This window comes from Gracilinanus agilis, chromosome 5 (genome assembly GCF_016433145.1).
Source record: "Gracilinanus agilis isolate LMUSP501 chromosome 5, AgileGrace, whole genome shotgun sequence".
In the NCBI taxonomy this organism is placed as follows: domain Eukaryota; kingdom Metazoa; phylum Chordata; class Mammalia; order Didelphimorphia; family Didelphidae; genus Gracilinanus; species Gracilinanus agilis.
The window spans coordinates 210,344,709-210,369,669 of NC_058134.1; the positions used below are offsets into that span (position 1 = coordinate 210,344,709).

Genomic DNA, 24,961 nt, shown 5'->3' on the forward strand with positions numbered 1-24,961 from the left:
TTGGGATTGTTTAGCCTGGAGAGACTAGTTTGAAGGGGTCTCTTGGTAGAAGAGGGATTAGATTCATTCCATTTGACCTCGGAGGGCCAAACGTGGAGCAAAGGGTGGAAGTTGCACAGAGGCAAATAAAGTCTTGATATCAGGAAAATTTTTCCAATAATTAGAGCTGTGCAAAAATGAAATGGCCTGCCTTGAGAAGCTGTGGGTTCCCTTCCTTGGAGATCTCCAAACAGATACTAAATCCCTTTTTTGGTATATCATATTAGAAATTCCTTTTCTATATGGGTTGTATTAGATGGTCACTGAGGTCCCTTCCTACTTTTGAATTACGATCCTGGGACTTAAGGGAGATAAAAGAGATGCTGTCAAATATTCATAAAGGGCTATAATTTGGAAGAGAAATGACTTCTTGGCCAAAGTGGGTAAATTTAAAAGCAGTAGCGGGAAATTATAAAGACAAAGTCATGCAGGTTACAGGGAGAAACTTTCTAACAATTAGAATTATCCAAAAGCAGAAAGGGCTGTTCCCTGGGGAGGTGGTGTGATTTCATTCATTAGCCATCTTCAAGAAAATACCAGATGCAGCGTCGGAAGGGGCATGAAAAGTCAAACACACAAATATGCCGTTAATAGAATTGCTAATTGGTTCAGTCATTCTAGATAGAAGTTTGTAATTATGCTATTTTTAAAAAACTGGCTCAAAAGTATATATCCTTTCCCCCAGAGAGGATTCTTATTCAGGTATGGGTTGGCCTAGATCTATGGTCTATGAGGTCCCTTCCATCGCTGAGGTTCTGTAATTCTGCCCTGTGGTGCTACTTTCTACATGCCACTTTAGAAGCAGGATGGCTTCTCAAAATATGCCACTCGAGGAACAGATGGTAAGAGTCCCATGTCAGAAAAAGGGGAGCCCAAAGTAGAAAGCTCATGTTACTGTTACACATTAGGTGCGATTGACCTCAAATTAACAACTTCCCTGAGCCTAGAGTCTCCTTTGTAAAGTGGGCAAAATATTGCTCTCTCTATATATATACATATACATATACGTATATGTATATGTATGTATGTATGTATGTATTATACAGAGTTGTTATGAAGGCTAAATGAGATAATATCTATGGAAGTAGTAACACTAAATGAATAGAAGTTAACTAGTTGTCAGCCGCAGCACTGTGAATGAGTAATGTGAATATTTGATTCTAGTATTATATTTTATACTTTTCAAAACAATTTTATATACATTACTAAACAATAGTGACCCTATGGGGTAGAAAGGTATTATACCCATTTTAGAGTTGGGGAAAACAAGACCCAGAGAGGTGGAATGATTTTTCCAAGTTATACCACTAGTCAGTGACAGAGCCAGGTAGCGTCCCTCCTAGTCATTTTTGCTTTCTTCCATTCTATGTTGTTAACTAATACAGTACTGAGAGTTTGCGTTATAGTAGTAGAGAAACGAGCACAAAAAAGAGGCAAAAACACTGCACAGAGTCTGCACTTTTTCCAAAAAATGAGGAAGAGGACTGCTCTTCAAAAGAATGTCCTGAGAATTATCCCTGGAATCCTCTTGTGCTTGGGGTTCATTAGAAGAAAAAGGCAATACAGATACAAGATTGTCCCTTTATTGACCCATAGCTTTTATTGAAGTCTGGATTAGGGAGCCAAGGAGAGTTGAGGAAGGTAGCAGAAATTTTATGTGCAAACGTTAGTAGGTTTAATTGCTTAAGAAGAGTTTTCAATTAGAGTTGAAAGGCGCTGAACACCAACAAGGTAATTTATTTTATCATCATTTCCTGTAATAGTGAACTAACTAGGCTTTTAAGACTGAAATGAGGTTTAACTTTACTCATGATGTAGGGAACCACCTTGAGAAAAGCTAAATTTTTTAAAATTATATAGCAATGGGTCCTCCCTCCCCTGTGTAGATAAATAGGCCTTCCAATCTTGAAATAAACTAGTAGTGGACTGAACTCCTTGTAATCAAAACAAATATTACCAGGCTATGGTCATTCTCTTCAACTCTGACCAATAAAAAGCTTCCTGAGAAACAGAAATCCCTTCAATCAGGGGGCTTTTCTGTACCTTGTTACAATGTAAAACAGGGCATTATGCAAATAAAGAGGCATGTTTGCTGTCAGTGATGGAAAGGGATTGCCCTTAAGTTTTCCCAGGCCTTTGGACCTCAATCCACCCTCACCTATAAACATCTAATCCCAAAGAAGGTCAGTGTGAAGTGGAATCAGTTCCACTAAGGGATAAACATCTCCATGAGCTCCCACCAGATATGGGAAAGACAAGGAAGCTCAGGAGTATCCACAGAGGGGTCCACAACAGCCATTTCCCCTCTCTGCTCTGAGTTATGCTTTGTACTGAGTCACTCTGAGGAAGGTTGTCAAATAAAGAAGCCCAGACTAGCAACTTCCTTTCCACCACTAACTCGGACACTGTGGCAGTGACAAAGTTAGGATACAATTCCAATATGCGCTATCTCAGAAGCATGTCTATGATAAAGAACTAAGAATTAGTGTTTTCTTATTACGCTTGAAGTAGCTTCTCTGATAGAACAGGGAGAGGAGGACAAATGGAAATGTCCTGTAAATGGCATTAATACCACTACAGACACTGAAGTCATTTTCCTCCTCCAGATGTTGGGACAAATAATCGTAGCAACACAGGATGAGATCCCAAGACCGCTCTGTCTTCTGTGTCTTCGTCTTAATTGTATGAGAGGTAGTTGATGAGCCTCGGAGGAATATTCAGCTTGGCAATTTTCTCAAGTCCTCTGACGCCGGTAGCCTTCCTCAAGCTCACTCGGCAAAGCTGTGACAAGGTCAGAGGTGTCTCTGGAAAAGGTAGAAAACAAGGACATCCATGAGTAAAACTGAAGGAGCAATAAAACAAAAGGCGTGCCTGGATCCCTAAAACTTGTACCTTTCCAAAGGTCTCAGTTAGAAAGCTACCATTCATCCAGCAGATGGCTATTGAATGCCTGCTAGTTTCTGTGGGAGGCTTGTAAATAAATAGCAGGGAGTGGAAGGAGAAAGACCAGGAAAGAGTCTGCTCACCCCCAGTAGGATTTTACCCTGCGGTTCCTAGGACCCCTGGTATTCTAACAGGGCATCCAGACCTAAAAGATAAGGCATGATTCATCTTTGAATAATAAACTCATTTCCTGAGGCAATGATCTCCAACAGTGGAGACTCACCCAGCAACCAAAACATCTGAGACAGGAAGATGGGATCAGGGGTTTGTCTCCAACACAACCCTACTATGGCTTTCACCTGATAAGACCCCAAACCCCACAGCTCTGTTCTCTGTCTCCTCTATGCAAGCTCTAACCTCTCAGTTCTATGCCAAGTACCAGCCCCTCTGTGGTGACTACAAGTGCCTGAGCACCCTTTGAAAAATTCCCCCTCACCTCCAGAAAATGCATAGCTCCCTCCACCCCCACCCCTAGGACACCTTCTGCCTGCAAGAGGCACCCCTCTGCTGGCTCTCAGATAGTCTGAGCAAATGCTCTGCCCTCTGCTACTTCCTTTTAGTTCATCAGACTGAACAGGCATGGATGGGTTGCAATTTGCATTACAGATCTCACTCTATTTCCCAAAAAACATTCTTCTTTTTCATATTTCTCTGTTTCTGTCAAGAGCACCACTCGGCCATCTAGGGGTACAATCTCAGGTCCACCCTAAACTTCTCAGTGCACCACTCTAATGAACCAACTCTGCACGCAAAGGAAGGTGGATTCTCCTATCTATATGCGTTGGACCCTGGGCAAGTCACTTCATCCCCATCACCTAGCCCTTACCACTCTTCTGCCTTACAACCAATAAATAGTATTAAATGTAAGATAGAAGGTGAAGATTTTAAAAAAAGCCATTTATATGCTTTGGAAAGTATAAAGATGGACATGTACCCCCATCAGGATTGTAAATAAGTGGCAGGGAATCGAAGAAGAAAGAAGAGGAAAAATTCATTGGATCTAGAGTAGAAAGGCCCCTGTTCAAATCTGGTTTTAGATATTTACCAACAGTGTAACTCTGAGCAAATCACTTTAAAAAATAATCTCTGTCTGCCTCAGTTTCCCCATCTGTAAAACGAGGATAACAATAGCATCTTTCAGAATTGTAGTGTAAATCATTTTGCAAACCTTAAAATGTTATATAAATGCTAGCAGTAGTGATAGTAGTGGTGGTGGTGGTATTTGTGGTAGTTATATCTCTTTCGGGGCATTCTGGTCATTATAATTACATAGCATTTAATTACTATTTTATTGTTGCTCTTTTAATTTATACTACTATAGCCACTATGAATACTGTTTTTCTAGTTCTGCTGACTTTATTTTGTATTAATTCATATAAGTCTTCCCATGCTTCCCTGAACTCTTCATATTCATAATTTTTTACAGTAAAGAAATATTAAATATACAGATTTTGGTGTATATAAGGACCTATCTTTTTATCTTTAATCTCCTTGGGATACACCTCCTGTTTAGCCATGAGATGTCTCAATCAAAGTTTACGGGTATTTTAGTCACTGTCTTAGCATCTACCAGTAGACTACTGACATATTTTATTACCTAGGTCAGTTTGTTGGGTATAGAGTGAAACCTAAGAGTGATTTTGAATCGTATTTTTTATTATTAACAATTTATAGTGGTGTTTCATGTGGCTGTTAATAATATAGAGTTCTTTTGAAAACTGTTCAAATTTTTTTGACCACTTATCCAGAGGAAAATGGCTTTCAGTGTTACATGTTTTTTTGTTAGTTTCCTAAATAGCTTGGATACCAAAGATGTTTTAACAATGAAAGAGGAAGTAACTGCTTTTTTTTTTTTTTTTAATCCTTCTGTGTATTGGCTCATAGGTGGAAAAATGGTAAGGGTGGGCAATGGGGGTCAAGTGACTTGCCCAGGGTCACACAGCTGAGAAGTGTCTGAGGTCGGATTTGAACTCAGTACCTCCCATCTCTAGGCCTGACTCTCAATCCACTGAGCTACCCAGCTGCCCCAAGTAAATGCTTTTCAAAAGAAATTCTAGCTATGGAAACAGCACTCTGAAAATGGATGTTGGGAATTTTTTCATCATTATAGGATCTTGTTGCTGAAAACTATGTATGTCACCTATAAAAACTCTGATATTTGCATTCTTTATGAATTTAGAGGTAGTTTTCTAACTTGTTTAAAAGTATTCCAAATAAAGAGTTCTGAACTCATTTGTTAAAAATATAAAAAGTGCAGCACCTTCAGATTAGTTTGTAAAAATCACTGACATCAGGCATAATAGAAATTTATTAGCTATATTTTAAGAAAAATTTTGTGTAATTGACAGGATTGAAAAATCAGTATTAATATTTCATAAATGGAACTAATAATCCATTATATTTGGAACTATGTAACTTGAGGAAAGATCTTTTGCAGGAATGACAGCAAATTAACATAGGTCCTGGTTAACAAAACATAATATTCTCCCCAAAGAACTCAAAACTAGACTTACTTTCATAATATTCAAAGCATTTGGCAGAGGCACTGCTGCTCCAAGTATAGTCAGAAGGCTTCTTTCCTCGATTGTCCCGGGCATAAATGTTGCCTCCAAACTCAACTAGCATCTCAATTAAGTCTACATTCTTTACTTTGGCTGCATGATGAAGAGCTGTCTCATGCAATTTTGCTGCATTCACATTGGCTCCTAAAATACAAGAAGAAACAAAAGATATGTAACAGAGACATTATCATAGAAAGAGGACAACAATATAATATCCTTGCCCTTCCAAAATGTCCCTATCCTTTGATCCAGAGATTCCCATGCTAGACACATACCCCAAGGAGGTAACTGACAAAAAGAAAGGCCCATCTAAACCAAGATATTTATATAAGCATTTTTTGTAGTAGGAAAGTAGCTAGTCAAATTGTGATATATGAATGTAACAGAATATATTACTGTTCTATAAGAAAAGACAAACATGATGAACACCAAGAAGCATGAAAAGATTTACATGACTGATGCAAAGTGAAGTAAGCAGGAAAAAAATACTCTGTGACAACAGTGTAAAGGAAAGAATAATATAAGTCAAAAAGAAAATTGCAAAATTATAAAGAAAAAATTTGATACCAAAGACAGGAAAAGAGAAAACATCACCCACATCCTCATCTGTAGAGTTGAGGGATCTATGTGTGAAACACTTAACATAATATCAATTTTTTCTCTCAATATATCAATTAGTTTTACTGAAATTATTTTCTTCTTTTTATTTTTTGAATAATTATTTGTTATATGATTCTCCCTCCTGGGGGGAGAAAAAAGAGAGATACAAGAGAAAATCTAGGCAATGAAAAAACTACTCTGGTAGTCCTTGTGGCTAGAACATTCTTTTCTCTGAAGATCCACTTGGAGTTTTGTGACATTAACTCTTCTTCACAATTTACCTCGAGTAAACTCAAGCCTTAGAATTAACTGATTTTGTTTGGTCTTTTCTTCTGTTTATTCAGTTCTCCAGGCTCAGTTTCTGGATTAGGATTTTGTCCTTTGGGATGCTGTGGTGGCTCAGGCACAGGTTGCCCGGGGTCTCCACTGGATACTGATCTGGCCCTCTCTCCTACTGAGGCCAAGGCAGGGCTACTTAAGCACTCTATTGGCTGGGCTGTGTGGTTTGACCTGCCTGCTCTGGATTTGAGCCTACTTTGCCTTTTATCTACTTTGCCTTTTTCTACACTCAGTTTCCATAGGATTGTGGCAGTACTTTTTGCACAATCCTATATTAGATGGAGAAGAATACAGCTGCTTCTCTTTGGTTTCCTTTATCACTATTTCTGGTTCCTTTTTAGAGATTTATTGGGGGAATCGGGGTTCTTTTAGCTCCTAACACACCGCCAGCATCCTGCACCTCTCAACATGAAGTAATAACCATAAAAACTCAGTTGCTTTCAAAGAATCAGATTCTCCTGTCACTTAATACCTTAAGTCTATGGAACCACTTTCTGAAATGTATCTAGGCTATATGCTTTGTTCTGATTTGGATTATGTTTAGAAATAAATCAGGAATCTCTCCTTTTACTTGAGCCACAAAATTAAAGATTTGATTTTAAAAGCTCAACCAAATTGATATTTCCTTATGTTTATATAAATAGATAAGTATACAATTCTACCACAGTAGCTACTTTTCAAAAATAGCTAAGATAAATATTTCCTATGTCAAAAGTTGAAAGAAGTATATTAAAGCAAAACAGGAGCACAAATAGAAAAGTTCTAAACAACTGAAAATCCATCTTGTTTAGAAGGCTGGTAGGGTAAGAAATATTATCTTTTCTATTTCTTGACATTCTGTGTGATTGACTCCAAGATACAATCAACATAACTAATATGATCACATTTAAAATTTTTCTCTGGAACAGTATTGAATTTAGCTAAGATAAAACATGGAAGTCTTTTCCTAGAAAGAATGATTCCAGATATTATGTAACGTTAAGGAGGGAAATCTCTTTGTAGCTTAAATTCTGACCATGCTATAAAAAGCATGATAGATGCGAATCTCCTAAGTTTTCTATTTATTCTTTGTTTTCCCTCTTGGGAAACTGAACATTCTGGTTCTTCTTAGGATGCCTAATAATCATAAGAATTAACTGAATTTTATAGTCTTGAAACTGGGCCTTGTTCATTGTGCTTCACATAGGAATAGATTTGATTCATCTGTCTCATGCTGAAGTCTTCCCTCTCCCCAATTTTGGAATCAACCCCAGTAGACAGAGATTATGTCTAGGCCATATGTGTCATGTGTCAAACAATATTCTACTGCTTAAGAACTACTTACCTGCATTAAGTAGCACTTTCACACAATCCAAATGCTCCCTTGCACAGGCAACATGTAGTGGGGTACCAAAATGACAATCATGGGCTTCTAGATTAGCCCCAACATCGATGAGAAGTCGCACACATTCAGAACTTCCTTTAAATAAATTAAAAAGGAAGCAGGAAAGTTAATGAATGTAGACCACTTTCTCTTCACTGTAAAGTAATAAATATGACATAAGGTGGACCCCACTTTCTGTCTAAAAAGACAAAATCACATCTTTGTCCTAACCTTGTAAGCAGTTTATATTCAGACCAAAGGCACAGGACAAACTATTCAGTCATGCCTGTATAGTAGCTAGAGTAGATAAACTATATACAGAATTTTCTCTCTAGTTGGAAATAGGAAGACAATTTCTATTCCATTACTCTTGATTGGGAAAGATAACATTTCCTACCCCTTACCTCACTGACTACCTCTAACTTTGGAAAATATCACAGAAACTAGCAATCCTAGTCAATTTAGTACTGATATCTCCAAAACCTTGTGGGAGAACCTTCTACTAATCTTCCACTAGTACTCTGTCACTTCTCTTTCCCTATTTTCTGTTTCTTTCACTGGTTCTTCTCCCTCTACTGACCTGAATGAGACTGTTTCAACAGACAGCCCTAGAACCTCTCTTCTCTCTATTCTCAGTCACATAGACTTCTCTCACTGTATTGTGGATAATTCTTGGACTTTCATCTTCAGTTCTGACCTTTCTTCTAGTTCTACGTTTCTAAAAGCCTTAAGAACTTGTCTACCTTGATGTCTTATCATCATTATTCAACAAACACATACTATGCTAGGTAACAGAGATGCAAAACTAAATACATATTATATGGTACCTTACCTCAAGAAGCTTACACTCTACAATAAAAGATATGGCATACATACAAATAATTAAATTATAATGCAAAATAAGATAAGCACACAAAAGATATATTAAGGAGTATGCCATGAGAATTTATAAAGATTAGTTCCCACCACAAAGGATTAGGAAAAGCTTCATGTAAGAGTTGGCATCTAGCATGGACACATGGACACATAAGTAGGATTTCAAGAGGCAGAGATATTAAAGTTAGTGAAGAGAGAATGATGTTCCAAAAATGGGGAATAGTACAAGCAATGACAGCTAGATGGGAAAGCATGAAATATGCATTCTAATTTATCTGGATTATAGAATAATTAAATATGAGTAATATGAATTAAAGAAAAGGAAGCTGGCACTAGATAATGGAGAGCCTTCAATGTCAATCTAATGAGTTTATACTTTATTTGGTAGGCAATAGGAAAGATTTTTGAGAAGTAGAGCAATGAGATTAGAGCTCTGCATTAGGAAGATTGTTCTGCAATGCAATATCATGGATTACAGCTGAGAGAAATACAGAAGACAGTGAATCTGATAAAGTAGTTAATGCAACACCTTCTAGACAAAGTGAAAATTGCCTAATGGCAGTAAGAATGGAAGGGGCCTAGGAGTCACAAAATGCTAACAATTTATTATAAAAGCCACAGAATCAACAAGAGGGAAAAGTCAAAGATGCCTTAAAGTTAAGAGAATGGATGATCAAAAGAATGGTGATACTACTGAGAGAAGTAAGGGAACCAAAGAGAGTTTTCAGAGAATGGACAATAATTTCAGTTTTTAGCATTGAGCTTAAAGATGCCAAAAGGACATCCCAGATGGAGCTATCCAGTAGGTAGTTAAAATATTATTTGGATCAAAGGAGAAATCAAGAATAGAGAGATATATTTAGGAATCATATAAATAGAAGTGATGGTTAAGGCCAAGGAAGTAAGATTAGATCATCAAATGAAGGAAGTAGAGAGAGAAAGTATGAAAAGAGGCCAAGGAGATAACCTGGGAAATGGGGATAAAACATTTAAGTGCAGACTAAGAAAAAGATAAAGAAGCAGTCAGGAAAAGAATCAGGAGTGTTCAATGTCATGAAAGCCAAAGGAGAAAAAATAATCCAGAAGGACTATGGTTAACAGCCTAAAAAACTGCAGAGTTTGGAGAGAATGGTCACTGGAACTAAAAAACTGGGAAGTTCAAGAATAAGATAAAAAATTTGGAGATGAAGAAGACTTCATCTATTCTAATCCCTTCATTTCTTTTTTTAAAGATGAGGGAATTAAGGCCCACAGAGGGTAAGTAACTTGCTCACGGTCAGATATGTAGTAAGTGGTAAAGCAGAGATATAAACCCAGAACCTTTGAAACCAAATTCAACATGCTAATAACACTGGTGACTTCTGAGATAGTTTTAATAGAAAACTCAACATGCCTAAAACCATACATCTCCTGTTTCACAAATCAGAATTTATGGTCCTTTGTAATCTAACTTCCACCTACCTTTCCACCTCATCTCTTAACAGGTATCACTCTGTTCTATCAGGATTGGCTTATTTACTGTCCCAAGAACATTTCATGTACTTCTCTACCTCTGTATTTTTGTCCACTTGTATTACAAAGATTTACAGTTGGATGTAACCTTAGAGATCACAGAATGAAGCCACTTCATTCTTTACAGATGAGAAAATTGAGGTCTGCTGAAGTCAAATGATTTGCCCAAAGTCACCCAGGGAGTAATAATGCAATTCACAAGCAGGTCCTCTGATTCCAAACCCAGTGTTCTTTCCACCATTCCACTCCTTCATCTGGAATGCTTCCTTCTCTACACTTACCCAAATCTGACCGATTAATCTGACCCACTTCAAGTCTTATCTTTTGCATGAAACTTTTACTATACTAGACCATACCAAGTGATCCCTCATGCTGTTTGTACCCCTTATTTGGCACTTACATACAGCCCTATATTTTGCCCTGTCTAATTGTGTGTCCCTATGTCTTATCTTCCTCAACTAAACTCTACTCTTTTTTCAGGCTGGGATCTTATCTTTTGTGACTTTGCTTCTAGTGCAGGCAAGGAGTTGTGCAACAGTAGGTGGCTCAAAAATGTTTGTTGATTGATCCCTATTTATTATCTGCCAAATGATTAGTATTCAAGCTAAAAAACACATTACTAAAATACTCTCCCCCAGATAAAAAATGTCCTTTCTGGAGTCAATGTCTACAACTAAATCATATATTTTTGCCCCTGTGTGACAGAGACCAGGATCATGATATCATAGGTGGGGCGGGGGGGGGGGAGGGGAAACAGAGGAGAGGCTGATGGCAGAAACAGATGATCCATGGATAACAAATGTCCCTTTAATTTAAACTTTTCCCTCACTTACTTCTTCCACCTATTTCAGCTCTTCCTGAAGCCTGGCCTCCCCACTGATGACACACACAGTCTTTCTGGCTACCCCTTTATTAACCCCCTCCTTGGCTCTCTGGTTGAAGCAGGAGAGTTGGAGCACTCTTGCTCCTCACTGCCACTTCCAGGTTCTTAGTCTGTCTTCATCACTCAGTAACCCTCCTCCTTCAAGGTTCGCTCAATGAAAATCCTGGTAGCTGTTGTCTACAAACCCCAAATCACACTCCTTTCTTCCTCAGGGAATTTAGTTCCTGGCTCACAATTCATCTCTCCTTCCCAACTCTTGCCCTCTTAACAGGGAACTTTGGCACAGACTGACTCTCCCTCATCCTCCTTAAACATTCAGCTCCTCAAGCCACCCCTTTCCATGAGCTATTCTTCCACCTCACTTGTTACATAGAAAGATGCATGTACCCTAGATCTTGTTATCACCCACAAATGAAACACCTCTGTGTTCAAGAATCCCCAGATCCCAAATCCCAACCATAATCTATTGACTTTTCACTTCTCTATCCCTGACCCTCTGTCTTCCCTGACATAATCCTACTCTCTCTATTCCCTTGATCCCCAATTCTCTCCCAGGCCATTCCTACTACAGAGAAGCCACTCTCTTCTCTTACCCATCTTGACCCTTTGGTGAACAATCCAATGCTACACTTTCCTCCACTCTTGAATCCCAAGCCCTCTTATCATATTACAATTAACCAGCCAAGCCTGACTGTTGGATCTCTCCCTCCATTCACTGCCTTTGCTCCTACACATGTGCTGCTGAACAAAAATGGAGAAAGTAAAATCATGCAACCCTTCTGGCTGAGTCTGTTATACAATTTCAATTGGGCAATCCTACTATTCCTCTCTTATTAACTCCCTACCTTGTTCTCCATAGCAATTTTTCACACTTTATCATTTCTCCTCTAACCTTCCATGGCTTCCTTCTCCCCATTCCGGCCCTTCAAAATTTTGCCTACCTTATATTTTACAGAAAAAAAAAATTAAGGTCATTCTCTTCTCCCCTCTTCCTCATCTGTAATAAATAGGTCAAGGGCCTTATGCTGGTAATAAGGCTTGCAAGAGGATGGTGCTAGTTGGAAGGATGGAGTGAGCTGTACCCAGGCTGGGCTTGAAACTTGTTTATAAATGTGACAAGGAACCAACCCAGGAAATCAAGTGAAACTCTCACTACTAGACACCAGGCTCCTTTAAGATATCAGGTTACCAGCCCCTTCCCTGCTGAGGAAGCAGCTTCCTATTGGTGAGTGGTAGGCTGACAGGAGGTGGATGCTGAACTTCCTGCCCTTCAACAATGGAGTTTGTTCCAGCTGAAACTGCTCAGAACCCTTCCTGTTGCCTGTCCCTGCTTGGCCTTAGATGGTAGGCGAATAACCACAGAGTTCTAAGGGTTAAGCCTAAGGGGTTTATTGATAACAGAGTAAAGAGAACAAGGCAGTGGAAAAAGGGTTAGGAAGTACTGAGATCTGTGGATGAAAGTTATATCTGACTAAGGTTGCCAATAGGTCTTGTCTCGATGGTCTTCTGCTGACCCAGGGCAGGCCCTGGGTCAGAGTGATGTGGTCTCTGGATAATAAAGATGATCAATGACTAAAGGATTTGCCAGTTGTGCTAATAGTATTGGTAAATTTTTCTGCAGGATTGGTTTAAGCCCTACTCTATTCTAGGCCTAAGATACCCAGGCTCTCACTCCCGCTACCAGGCCCCAGGGGGTATGTAAATGGAATTAGTTCATCCTCATTCATTGTTAGACTCTAGCCTTCAGAAATAATGTCACCCCACTCATCTTAGAATTAGGTGGGGAGGGGAAGATCAGTTACCCACCTGTGACAATAAGAAACAAATCAAAAACAAGGGACTGCCCTTTGGGCAGTCCAAAAACAGTGTTGAGGCTGCCATTTGTCCACTTGAAATTGAAGGTGGATGCAGGACGAAAGCTGCTATCTTTTAAATATGATGGTAACTTCCTGTGGAGGCAGTTCGCACTTTAAACTTGGTGTTGAAGGATATCTGGTGAGATTCCCTCTGAATTGTCATGTGGGTAAGTTAGGCTGACTTCTTGTCTCCTCCCTTAGCGTTTCTGGAGGCTCTAGCCTCAAGGAGGCTTCTCTTGCCTCTAATTGTAAAAGGCCTTGTGGCTAGAAGCCTTGTTTAATTAACCTCTGTGCTCCTTTACTGGGACCTCTAAATTCTTACTTGGTCTGGACCTCTGGTCCACGCCAAAGTTTCTCTCTCATGATTTCCCGACCTTCAACCTTCCTAATTATAAATAAACTTCCATAAAAGTCATCCTGACTTGGGTCTATATTAATTTGAAATTGAGTTAATCCGATTTCTGGTGACCATACCTTAAATATCTAATCTCCCCTCTTACAAGGGTAAGGGATAAGTGAGTGATCAGGGGAGAAATCAGGGAAGAAAGAACCCAGCCCTGGGTCTCCAGGGCTTTATATACTCTTGGCCCAACTGGCAGTTGGTACTTTGCCCTATGTCTCATGCCACCCTCAACATTCCAACGAGGGCAACTGACAGGTTGCCCCAGGCCAAAATGGCAAAGTTACTAATCCTATATTACACATCTCAGGTCCCTTCTGCCACTCCTCCTTCACCCATTTTAAATGATGCTGCAGATGTTTTTACTTTACAAAGGCTTATCCTCTCTGCTTGTTCTAGCAATCCCACCTTCATCTGTCTCCTCCAACAGATTTCCCCCTCTGTCATCCTCACTATCATTTATTTTCATTTTCTTGCAGTCTACAGACTGGCTCATTTCCTAATGTTTGCAAGCATGCCTGTGTCTCCCCTCTCTTAATCCTTCTATCCCCACTAAATATCATCCTGTGTCTCTCCTGTCAAAAAGACTATCTGTAATAGGTGCCTCAACTATCTCTCCTATCACACTCTTCCTCCTCCCTTGCAATCTGACTCCTGACCTTATCATTCCACTGAAATAGCTCTCTCCAGAGTTATGAATGATCTCTTGGTTTCCAAATCCAATGGTCTTTTCTCATTCTCCTTGACCTCTCTGCTGTCTTTGGCAATGCTAATCACTCACTCCTCTTTCACACTCTCTTCTAAGTTTTCAGAACAGCACTTTCTCCTATCTCTCCTTCTCTTCTCTCTAAACCCACCTCTGTCTCCTTTGTTGGATTCTCCTCCAGATCCCAGCCCCTAACTGTAGATGTCCCTTAGAGTTCTGTTCTGAGCCCTCTTCCCTTCTCCCTCTCTACTCCTTCACTTAGTGATCTCATCAGCTTCCATTAATGTAATTATCCAATCTATGCTGAAGATTCTCAACTCTGCTTAACCTGTCCCAGTGTCTCTGTTGACCTCCAGTCTCATATGTCTTAAAACTGAATGTCCAGTAAATATCTTAAATTCAATATGTCGGAAATGGCACTAATTATCTTTCCCCTTAAACTCTCCCTTAATCCTACCTTCCCTTTTACTCTAAAGGACAACACTATCTTCCTAATCCCTCAGAACCTCGGAGTCTTCCTGGGCTCTTCACTATCCCTAACCCTTCATATATCCAAGCTTTGCCAATGTTTGTAGATTCCAGCTTTAAAACATCTCTCAAATAGGGCCCCCTCTCTCCTCTGCCACTGCTCTAATGCAGGGCCTCATGGCCTCACACCTGGATTACTGCAATAGGCTGCTAGGGAGTCTGTCTGCCTCAAGGCTCTCCTTACTCCAATCCATTCTCCATTCAACCACTAAAGTGATTTACTAACGTGCAGGTCTGATCTTGTCAGCTCCCCTGCATCCCCATCAATAAACTCCAGTAGTTCCCTATTTCCTCTAGGACCAAATGCAAAAAAATGTTCTGTTTGGCATCCAAAGACAACCTATCCCTCTCCTACCTTTCCTGTCTTTTTATATAGTATTCCCTAAACAAAGTCTTTGAATCAGAGACATTGGCCTCCTGACATTCCATGAACAAGACCCTCCATCTCTCAGCTCCAGCCATTTTCTCTGGCTATCCCCCATGCCTGGAATGTTCTGTCTCTTCAACTCTGATTACTTCCCTCTCTGACTTTTTGAAGTAGTAACTAAAATCCCACCTTCCACAGGAATCCTTTTCCAATCCCTCTCAATTTTAGTGTCCTCCTTTTGTTCATTATTTCTGTATGTAGCTTGTTTTGTACATATTTGCTTGCATTTTGTCTCCTCCATTAAACTTCGACATCTTGAGGGCAGGGATTGCCTTTTGCTTCCTTTTATATGCCCAGCTCTTAGCGCAATGCCCAGCATATAGTAGGCCCTTAATAAATATTTGACAGGGAGAATATGAAAGAAAAACTGTGCTGGTGAGGCTCTCCAGAAGACTACTCACCACTCATGCAGGCTTCATGTAGTGGGGATGCAGTATACAGTGGTGGGTTGACCTTTGCCCCATGAGAGAGCAGCAGCTTCACACATTCAATGCTGCCCGAGGCACAGGCATCACAAAGGGGGGTGCTGCCATCAATGTTCCGGGCATCCACCTTGAAAGGGCAAAAAAAGCACATGCACCAAACACACACAGAGGAGGGAAAACATCTCTTGGCCACACCCCTCTTCCTATGGGGTCAAGAATCTCTCTTACTCCTTATTTTGTAATACTCCCATTTATATAGTACTTTATGATTGAAAGGGCTTTACCATAAATTAAAGGTAAGGAAACCTATGCAAAATTTGTCCAGCAGAGGCTCCTAAGGATAATAATTGTATTTATTAATATTGCATTTAACAGTTTAAAGAACTCTACCTTCAAAAAAGCCTTATGAAATAGACAGTATCCTAAAAGCTTCATTTTTACAAATGAGAAAATTAAGGGTCAAAAAGATTAAGTAAAATGTAGCCTTCCTAAGGGCAGAAACTGTAATTCTTTTTTTAATCCTTTGCACAGAGCATAGCACACATCATGTACTTAATAAATGCTTGCTCAACTGAATTAAGTGACTTGCCCACAGTCACACAAGTAAATGACCAATTGTAGACTTATAATTCTGAGTATAAGTTTATTTGTTTCACTTAAATATGCTCTATTTAAGGTTCTCTTCATTAAAAGAAGTGTAAAGTTCTGGTCTTTGCTCAAATTTAAGACCCAAGGAACACAGTGAGGGTCAAGGAAATACTAAGTTTTTGAGTTTTAAAAGTGGCATTCTATGAAATGTTTAACAACCAGCTCTCCAAAAACAAAAAATATAGCAGGATGCACTTTTAAATTTAACCTGTATCATTAACATTTGTCTTCTTTGCTTTCTTAAGTTTAGCCCAGTGATGGGCAAACTCTTTAAAGAGGGGGCCAAAGGAAAGGAAATGCTGTCAAGTCTGTGTCTAAGGCAACTCTTTTGAAGTTTCATGTATTGTGTCCTACTCATTGTATTTGTCAGATTAGGAATAATGTCCCTCAGCTGGACAGAACATTTCAGGGGGGGCCACATCTGGCCTGCAGGCCATGTTTGCTCATCACTGGTCTAGACAATCAACAAATAATTAATCAAGACCTAATATGAGAGCATTTGACAATTTCTAAGGTAAACGCTCACAATGAAAATGTAATACTCAGTTCCAGTTTGAGCTGGCTCCAGCACACCCTTGAGTTTGGGTGGAAAAGAATATAGAAAAGGGTTTCATTTCCCAACCAAAGGGGCAAAGAGTCAGTAAATTAAGCCATCTTGTCTTTTCTTATTATAATAAACCACTTCTGATGCTCTGATGTCTCAGCTTTGAAAAGGTCAGAGAAAAGTAGTATGAAGGCAGGAAACTGCACTGTAGTCACAATTCTACTGTGGGTTTGCTGGAAACCTAAGAGATGTCATTGCTTTCCTTGTGACTTACTTTTTCCCAAATACATAATTAAAATATAGCTGCCTTTCCTACACTGTGATATAACAGATACTAAGTACCATGTAAAATTATTTGGACTCTCAAAAAAAAGGGATTTATTTGTTACTATTGTTAGTTTTGGCTTCTTTTCCCCCTTGACAGTAAAATGGAAGGGGTATACAGGACAGATCCCTGCCCTGGCTCAGACTAGAACCTTCTAACTCAAATGAAGTTTACTCAACAGCAGCATGAGGCCCTGATCCCCAAACCCTCACCCAGCCACTGCTAGTCCTCGTCCAAGCCTCAGGCACCAGTGCCAATACCCCTGCCCAGCCCACAACTAGAGCCGCCTCAGCACTGGTGTGTTCAATCCTGGCCCTGAGGACCCAGTCATCAGAGAGTTACTTAACTTGGCACTCAAACCACATTTCCCCCCATTTCCATCTCCTCAGTCTCTGAGGAGAGAAAACACTGCCCTACAATGCCTTCCCATGTCCTTGGCGAGTCAATACCCCAAGCGACTGACACTTTCCTCCTCTCGTGCCTCGCAAGTTCCCATCTCCAGCTATGAAAATGTCTCCATCCAAAGATAACCAACCTGGGCACCGGCAGCCAGCAGAAGTTTCACACACTGTGTCTGACCCTGAAGGCTAGCCTCATGCAGAGGGGTGATGGAGTCCACAGTGACCAGGTTGACACAAGCACCATTCTCAATCAGTTGCTGGAGCTGCAAGGTTTCGCCCTGTTGGGCAGCCTCATGAACGGGTGTCCTGTCCACCCAGAACCCTACAAAGAAAAAAGGAACCTTTAAATACTGTCATACAACTTCACTGAAGTTCAAAATACTCTTTTCTCCACATACATCTCTATTCACTCTCTCCCTCATACAACTGGTACATTTGTTCTTATTTTAGAGATGAGGAATTTGTCCTTAGAAATAGGGGCAGAGTCTGTTTTTCAATTCTAATGCTATGTCTACTACTACAGTATATGCTACATGTACTGCCCATGTGTTTTGCAAAATGGCTTATGTACTAGATTTTTTGTTTGTTTTAGGGAAAAACCAATATGGAAATAGTAAATATAAAGATTTAAAAGAAGGAATAGGACAGTATGCTGAAAGCATTTTGACAACACAAAAATTAATCATAAGCACCTAGTAAGGACTTGTTTTGTGCCAGATACTGTGCTAGGTGCTGGAGATAGAAATATGAAAAAGAAATACTCTCTGTCCTCAAGAAGCTTACATTCTAGAAGTAGGGAACTAATATGTACACATAAAAAATAAAATAAAATATATGCAATTATTAATATTCAATTACATGTAGAACAATTTTTGACAATTATTTTCTGGCATTTTGCAATTCAAATTCTCTCCTTCCCTCCCCTCTCCCTGAGCCAGTAAATAGTCTGACAGAGATTAATACCAGTGCTTTCATGCAATTCATATTCCCATATTCCCTATGTCAGGACTGAAAACATGGTGTCTTTTTCTTTTCATTTAACAAGCATTTATCTTCCCTCCCTTCTACCTCCTTGAATTCTGATCGTACAAAAATAAAATAAAATAAACTCTTATATGTAACAAATATGTATGGTCAAACAAAGCAAATTCCTACATTGGCAAAGACCAAAATTGTATGTCTAGTCTTACATCTTTAGTCCATCACCTCTCTGTCAGGAGATAGAAAGCATACTTTATCTTTGGTTCTCTGAAATTGTGTTTTGTCATTGCATTGATCCTTAATGTCTTCAAAGGAGACTGAAAAAGTTAAATAAGAAAAAGAGTGATCCAGGAGGATAGGGAATAAACAGGTTCTGATTTGATGATCTGAAGGAGAAAAGGAGGGCAAAGAAAAATACAGTAATGTGGAAAGAAGGAAATGGGAATAGAATTTGCTTTTTCTTATGATTGGAGTGCTTGAGAAGAATATCAACATGGAGAAAAGAACAGGTGCACATTTGATGAACCTCACTCTTATCTAAAAGGGACAAAAATAGGGTGAACACAGACTCAAAAGAAAACAAGGGAGGGGGAAGATAAAAGGGAGGATAAAAACAGGAAGGAAATAGTTAACAGTGGCAAGCAAAGCATTCTCTCTGATCCTCAAAAAGAGGGAGGAAAAAGAAAAGTTTAAAAAACTGAATAGAAAGGAGTACCTTAGATTGCCTTCTAGACATCTGGGGAATTGCTGAACAAATTATAGCAAATTAATGTAATGGAGTATTGTTACACCATAAGAAATTACCAAAGGGACAATTTCAGAGACTCCAAGGTAGTCTTTTCACACAAAGTGAAAAGAATCAGAACAATTTTTATAAGCATTTCAACACTGCAAAGAAAATTCTTTGAAAGGTTTAAAAACCCTGATCAATGTAATAATGATCAACTAGGTCTTTAATGAAGCTTGTTACTCACTTCATGACAGGGAGGTGATGGCCACAAGGTTGAGAGACACACGTTTTTGTGGGAACTCCTTTTGTTTGATGATACTAACTCAGTTATAAGTGTTGTAGGGAGTTTATAATGGGAGGAGGCTGATGCTAAAAAAAAAAAAAAAGGATTGCCATAACATGGTTTAAAATGCCAAGAAAGGGAACAGAAGGAAGTTTAGAAAGAAGTACTTCCAACAGGACAGTTTTGAAAGTAATGTGTAGAATTTATTTTATAAAAGACATACGTATGTGTATACATATGTGTATATTATACATACATATGTATAAACATATATATTATAAAAGCAAGCAGTATGAAATGAAAAGTCACAGTTTTATAAAGAATCCTCTTGTAGGGTTCTGCTTTGTATATGAAAAGATTCTTTTTTGATATTTTTCAGAATAAAAAATGCTTCTAAAAACATAATAGATGCCAAGTCAAGGTTTGTATGTTGATTCTTTTCTTTTCTGCTCCAAAGCTGAGTGACCTCCCAACCTTATAAATAGTTTACTCATCATTAAGAAGTAATCATTTATGTTAGGTGGGATCACAGATCCATCAACAAATTCTAGAAATGTTCCATAACTGATATTCTCAACCTTTTTTTTGTGTTACACGTCTCTTTAATGATCTAGTAAAACCTAAGGACCCCTTCTAAGAGAGGATCCCTTTGTTTTTTCAAGACTCGGTCTTCCTATCTCATCCAGGCCCAGAAACATTAACAGCTACTCATGGGCTCAATCCTTTTACTGGTCAGCAAGGGAGCCTTTACTTGTTCCATTTCTGACCTGAGTTGGTTCACTTCCTTAGGTAGGATGGCACATAGCAGGTAATTGGTTACTGCTTACTGACTGACTGACCAGCCTGGGAGCCCTCAAATTCACAGAAAAATCGAGGTGGCACAGTGGATAGAGTGATGGACCTGGAGTCAGGAAAACCCAAGTTCAAATTTGCCCTCAGACACTGAATGACCTTGAGCAACTCACTATTTGCCTCAGTTTCCTAAGCTATAAAATGGAGACAATAATTATACCTACCTCCCAGAATTGTTGTGAGGATGAAATTACACTTCTAAAGTACTTGGCAAACTTTAAAAAGCTGTATAAGTGCTAGCTTTTATATAGGTGCCAGATTTTATACAGCTGCCCAATCAGTCGAAGCTCTACTAAAATTGAGAACTGAGCTCAATTGGTCCAGCAGCCTCCATTTCCCCAGAAGCAGGGGATTACAGAGAAGAACCACCATGTCCTGACAGAATAATGTTTTAAATGAATATAATAAAATACATAGCACTAAATATTTTTAAAACATGTCCATAAAACTTAAATGAATATTTCCATCAAGTTGCATAGATGCTATATGATTTATAAGAAGATAAGACCAGGATGCCATAAGATAAAACATCTATGGGTTTGTGATATGCACTGGTCAAGAGAAGATCCAAATAAATGTGATCCCTGATACATCAAAATGCCAAGGAAGGAAAATGTATCTCATTTACCTCCATATAGCCCAGATGGTTGGTTAACTTTTTTCTAGCACTTGTTAATAAGGCTAGACTATAGGAATTTCATTGTTGTATTTTTACTGTCACTGACTATAAAGGTTGGAAATATCCCTAAACTGGTTCACAGGATGCTGTAGACATATGAAAAACTTAAAACATTTTAGAAGAAAAAGACTACTACATCTCACACAATCTGAAGATATAAGAAGTTAATGCTCCTTAATCCGTCCAGAACTGAATTAATCATCTTTCCTCCCCCTAAAAAAGCCCTCCTGCTTGCTAACATTCCATATTATTGCCAAAGGTATCATCCTCCTCCCAGTCAGCCATGCTCATAACTTCAGTGTTGTCTTCACTCTCTCACATCCCATAATCAATCGTCAAGTCCTATCAAAGCTACCTTCCCCAATCTCTTGTAATACACCACATTGTCCTCTCTGACACTGTCACCACTTGAACTACTACAAGAGACTGCCCGTGGGCCTCCCCACCTTCAGGCTCTCCCCAATTCAGTCTAATCTCCATTCATCTGTCAAAATGATCTTCCTAAATCACAGGTCTGACCATTCTATTCCCCAGTTAATAAATTCAACGGCTCTGCACCAATCCCAGAGCAAAATATAAAATCCTATTTGACTTTTAAAGCTTTCATAACCCAGCCCTTTCCTACCTTTCCAGTATAGTATAAACCTTACTCTCTTCCACAGACTATGGTCCAGTGGCACTGGAACAATACCCTCCCTCTCCCAGCTCTGGGCACCCTGGCTTCTTTCAAGCCTCAGCTAAAGTCCCAACTTTTGCAAAAAGCCCTTCCCAACACATCTCAATCTCAATGTCTTCCCTCTGAAATTAGCACCAATTTATCCCAAATAGATCTTAATTTGTACATAGTTATTTGTATGTCACCTCCTCCTTTAGACTAAGCTTTTTGAGGGTTGGGTCTATTTATTGACTGTCTTTGTATTCCCAGGATTTAACATAGTACATAGTACCAAGCACATAGTAGGCACTCAATAAAGCCTGTTGACGAAATAAGTGCTTGTTAATTTGACAATGATTTTTTCCCTTAGTTCAATATAGTTTATCAGCATTAACTTGGGTTCAGCTGGAGTTACAGTGCCTCAAGGAGAAGGTGCATCAGCAAAGTACCAACGGGAAAGCATGAAACACCCACAAAGAATAAACTGAAGCCTGAATATCAAACCATGAGTTCAGAACATTCTTATTCACTCCTTTAATGAGAAGAGGAAAAAATAAGAAAAGTGTGACTGAAAGTGAAGATTTGATATTTAATCCTCTATTTAAAAAATTATGTCTTTTAACTATTCACTCACAAGTTGTACCAGTATAAAAGTACTTTCTCAGAAGATTACAATGTTAACTTATTTGGTTCAGTATCAATCGTATGCAGGTGCTTATTAAATAGCAAGACACGTTTATATAATGATAAGCCCTTTCTTCACAAGAGCCCATTGGAGGTAGGTAATTGCAAGTATTGTTTCAAATTTTACAGTGTAGGCGGCTGCTCCTTAAGAGGGTGGGAGACTTGCACTTGGTCCCACAGTATTAACAAGATCCAAACTCAGGTCTTCTGACTTCCAGCCATGTCTCCCACTACACTATGCCTGCTCCTTAAAGAATGAATGCTCCTTTCTCCAAAGAGGTGACTGTACTAAAATTATTTGGGGATACAATAAATATTTTCCATAGGGCAAAAGCTATTATTTAACAAGCATTTGTTAAGTGTAAGGCATCAGGGGGAGATAAAGACAAAAACCAAACGGCCTCCCACATTAAGGCGCTTACGTTTTTACTAGAGGAATCAATAATAATAATAGCTAGTATTTGTAAGTGCTATTATGATCTCCATTTTACAGATGAGGAAACTGAGACTGAGAAATTATATTTCAGGACCACATCGACCTACAGTGTGTGGAATAACAACACATTTTAAAGAATCCTCTAATTATCCCTTACTTTACAAATCCTACCCTATTCAGGTCTTCCCTCCAGCCCGGGCAACATCTGGAGCTCAGGTGTGCTACTTACTGTCACCAACAGGCAAAGACGCAGCAGTTCAGCAGGGAGCACAATTTCCTCGGATAACGAAAGGAAGGAAAAGTTTTGACCCGAGAAGATAAGACTTGGCAGGTCCATCTTCGCTGCGCACAGTACAGGTGCAGAAAGCCCGAGCGAGCTAGCCGCCCAATCACGCGCTAGCCCTCAGCCCTGAGAAGGGGCTCGCAGCGCTTCCTCTCCTAGTCTCTCCCCATCCCCACTCGCTCCCCTCCCACAGCTCACTCACCAATTTCTCCCAAGGAGCTGTCAGCATTCCGCAGCTCCATCTTGTCCACCGGGTCTCCCGCCTTCAGTGTTTTCCCTTCGCTGCAGCCCGGTACTTGGGCAGGACCAGAGGGGGACTCTCGGCTGACTACGCCGGAGACGGGTGCCGGCAGTACGGTGGGGGCCGATAACTTGCCAATCGCAGAGCTCCGAATCTGGGCGGCATCTCGGGTAAAGGTCGCTCTCGGTGCCCGCTGGGATTTGTAGTTTTCCCATGCTAGACGCGTGCTCTTCCATCTTAACTCTAGGTGGGTAGAGGCTGCAGACCTGGATGAGCCACTGCCTCCTAGCGCTTGTATCTGACTGTCAAATTTTGATGTTTTGCTAGTTGAAATAAAAGGGAACTATCAATATATGTCCTCAGATAATATGCATCTATAACTGTCAACCATTAATGCATAATCTGGCCAAGAAAGATTATGTTGCATCGATAAAAAAGGGAACATTATACGCTGATATAGATCATATTTACATATAATATATCTTTAAATTTTTATAGCATTCTGAAAACTCCTGCAACTTTTAGTGGGGAAAGAGGTTGACCTCTTTAACTCAGTATCCAAAAAGGAATTATTCACCACCTGCATTGAAACGAGTTGCTGTAAATTATTCGGTTTCTTAGATCTCGCAAAGAAAATACCGCGTTAAGTTCTTGGAACCACATTTTAGAAAGAATATTAACAAACTAGAATTCATCAATAGCAGAATAACCAGGGTCTTGGGTAAATACCCATTCTTATCTCATAGACTTTGGAAGATACCCAGTTTTAATGCCGGTCATGAGGGAAAGAAACGTTTAAAGAACTGGATTTAGTCCTAAGAAGACAAGGCTGAGAGGAGACACAGTAGCTGCCTTCAAGAATTCGGAGGGCTGTCGGTAGGGATGTTATACTTATTCTATGCGGCTCCACAGGGCGCAACTAAAACCATGAGTAAGTTCAAGATAAGTAATACTTCCTAATAGTTAAAGACATCTGAAAAAAATGAATGAAAAATGGAAAAAAAAATGCTTCTAGAAGCAGTTTCCAAGTGACTGATCAATATATACTTACACAAATATATATGTGTATATATATAATATTTTGGATTATTTATTGCTAGAGGCACGGGGCAGAGAAGATCGGCAATGATGGCAATCCATTAAAACAGATAGGTACTGTGTCATGTTAACAAATATTAATAAATGACCACTGGTAGACCTAGAAAGAGAAGAATTCTGGAAAATATGGCAAATAGATCTTCCCTAGGGTTCCTGTGAGGGATGATGATGGGTTAGCCCTTCTCCATCCTGGCAGCATGGTGCTTGTGAGCATATAGGACAGCTTACAGAGATGATTAGCCTAGGCAAACCCTAGTCTGGTGGCCTGGAACTGCCTTTTCTGGGTTTTTTTTTTTTTTGTTGTTGTTGTTGTTCATTCCCTGAGCATGTGTGTTTAAACAGTGACCCAGAGATAGATAGACCTTCCATGAATTCAAGAAATCTAGAAGTCCTGGGTCCCTTCATTGGAACTGACTAGCAGTAGTAAGAATGCTATTCAACCACACATCACTTAGAGAAGATAATTATGGACAGGAGGAAAAGCCACAAATCCTAATTCCAATTATCAGAAGACAAACACTATTCAAGATTTCAGAAAGAATTCAGAACTAAAGTGAGTAAGACTAGAAGCTGGTACTTTGAAAAAACAAATAAAATAGATAAAGTACTAGTTAGTGTAATTTTTAAAAAAAGGAAAGAAGAAAACCAAATTAACAGCATCAA

At 39.3% G+C, this 24,961-nt stretch overlaps 1 protein-coding gene across 1 annotated transcript; it reads right to left on the reverse strand.

Moving 5' to 3' along the window:
- Positions 1-1,585: 1,585 nt before the first annotated feature.
- ASB13 (ankyrin repeat and SOCS box containing 13) lies at positions 1,586-23,236 on the reverse strand. Its single transcript, XM_044677933.1, has 6 exons — positions 23,162-23,236; positions 17,511-17,698; positions 15,435-15,585; positions 7,807-7,941; positions 5,496-5,687; positions 1,586-2,843 (listed from the first exon to the last, which is right to left on the reverse strand). Exons 1-6 carry the CDS (start codon positions 23,199-23,201, stop codon positions 2,716-2,718), a joined length of 834 nt encoding a protein of 277 aa, XP_044533868.1. The 5' UTR covers positions 23,202-23,236; the 3' UTR covers positions 1,586-2,715.
- Between the last annotated feature and the right edge of the window lie 1,725 nt (positions 23,237-24,961).

Excerpts from the sequence above, each read along its gene's own strand:
- ASB13 (XM_044677933.1), bottom strand. The coding sequence starts at position 23,201 with ATGGAGCTGCGGAATGCTGACAGCTCCTTGGGAGAAATTG. Across the intron at positions 7,942-15,434 it reads ACATGAAGCCTGCATGAGTG|GAAGTTCTGAATGTGTGCGA; the intron begins GTGAGTAGTCTT and ends ATTTATTTAAAG. Across the intron at positions 5,688-7,806 it reads GAAAGTGCTACTTAATGCAG|GAGCCAATGTGAATGCAGCA; the intron begins GTAAGTAGTTCT and ends CTTGTATTTTAG.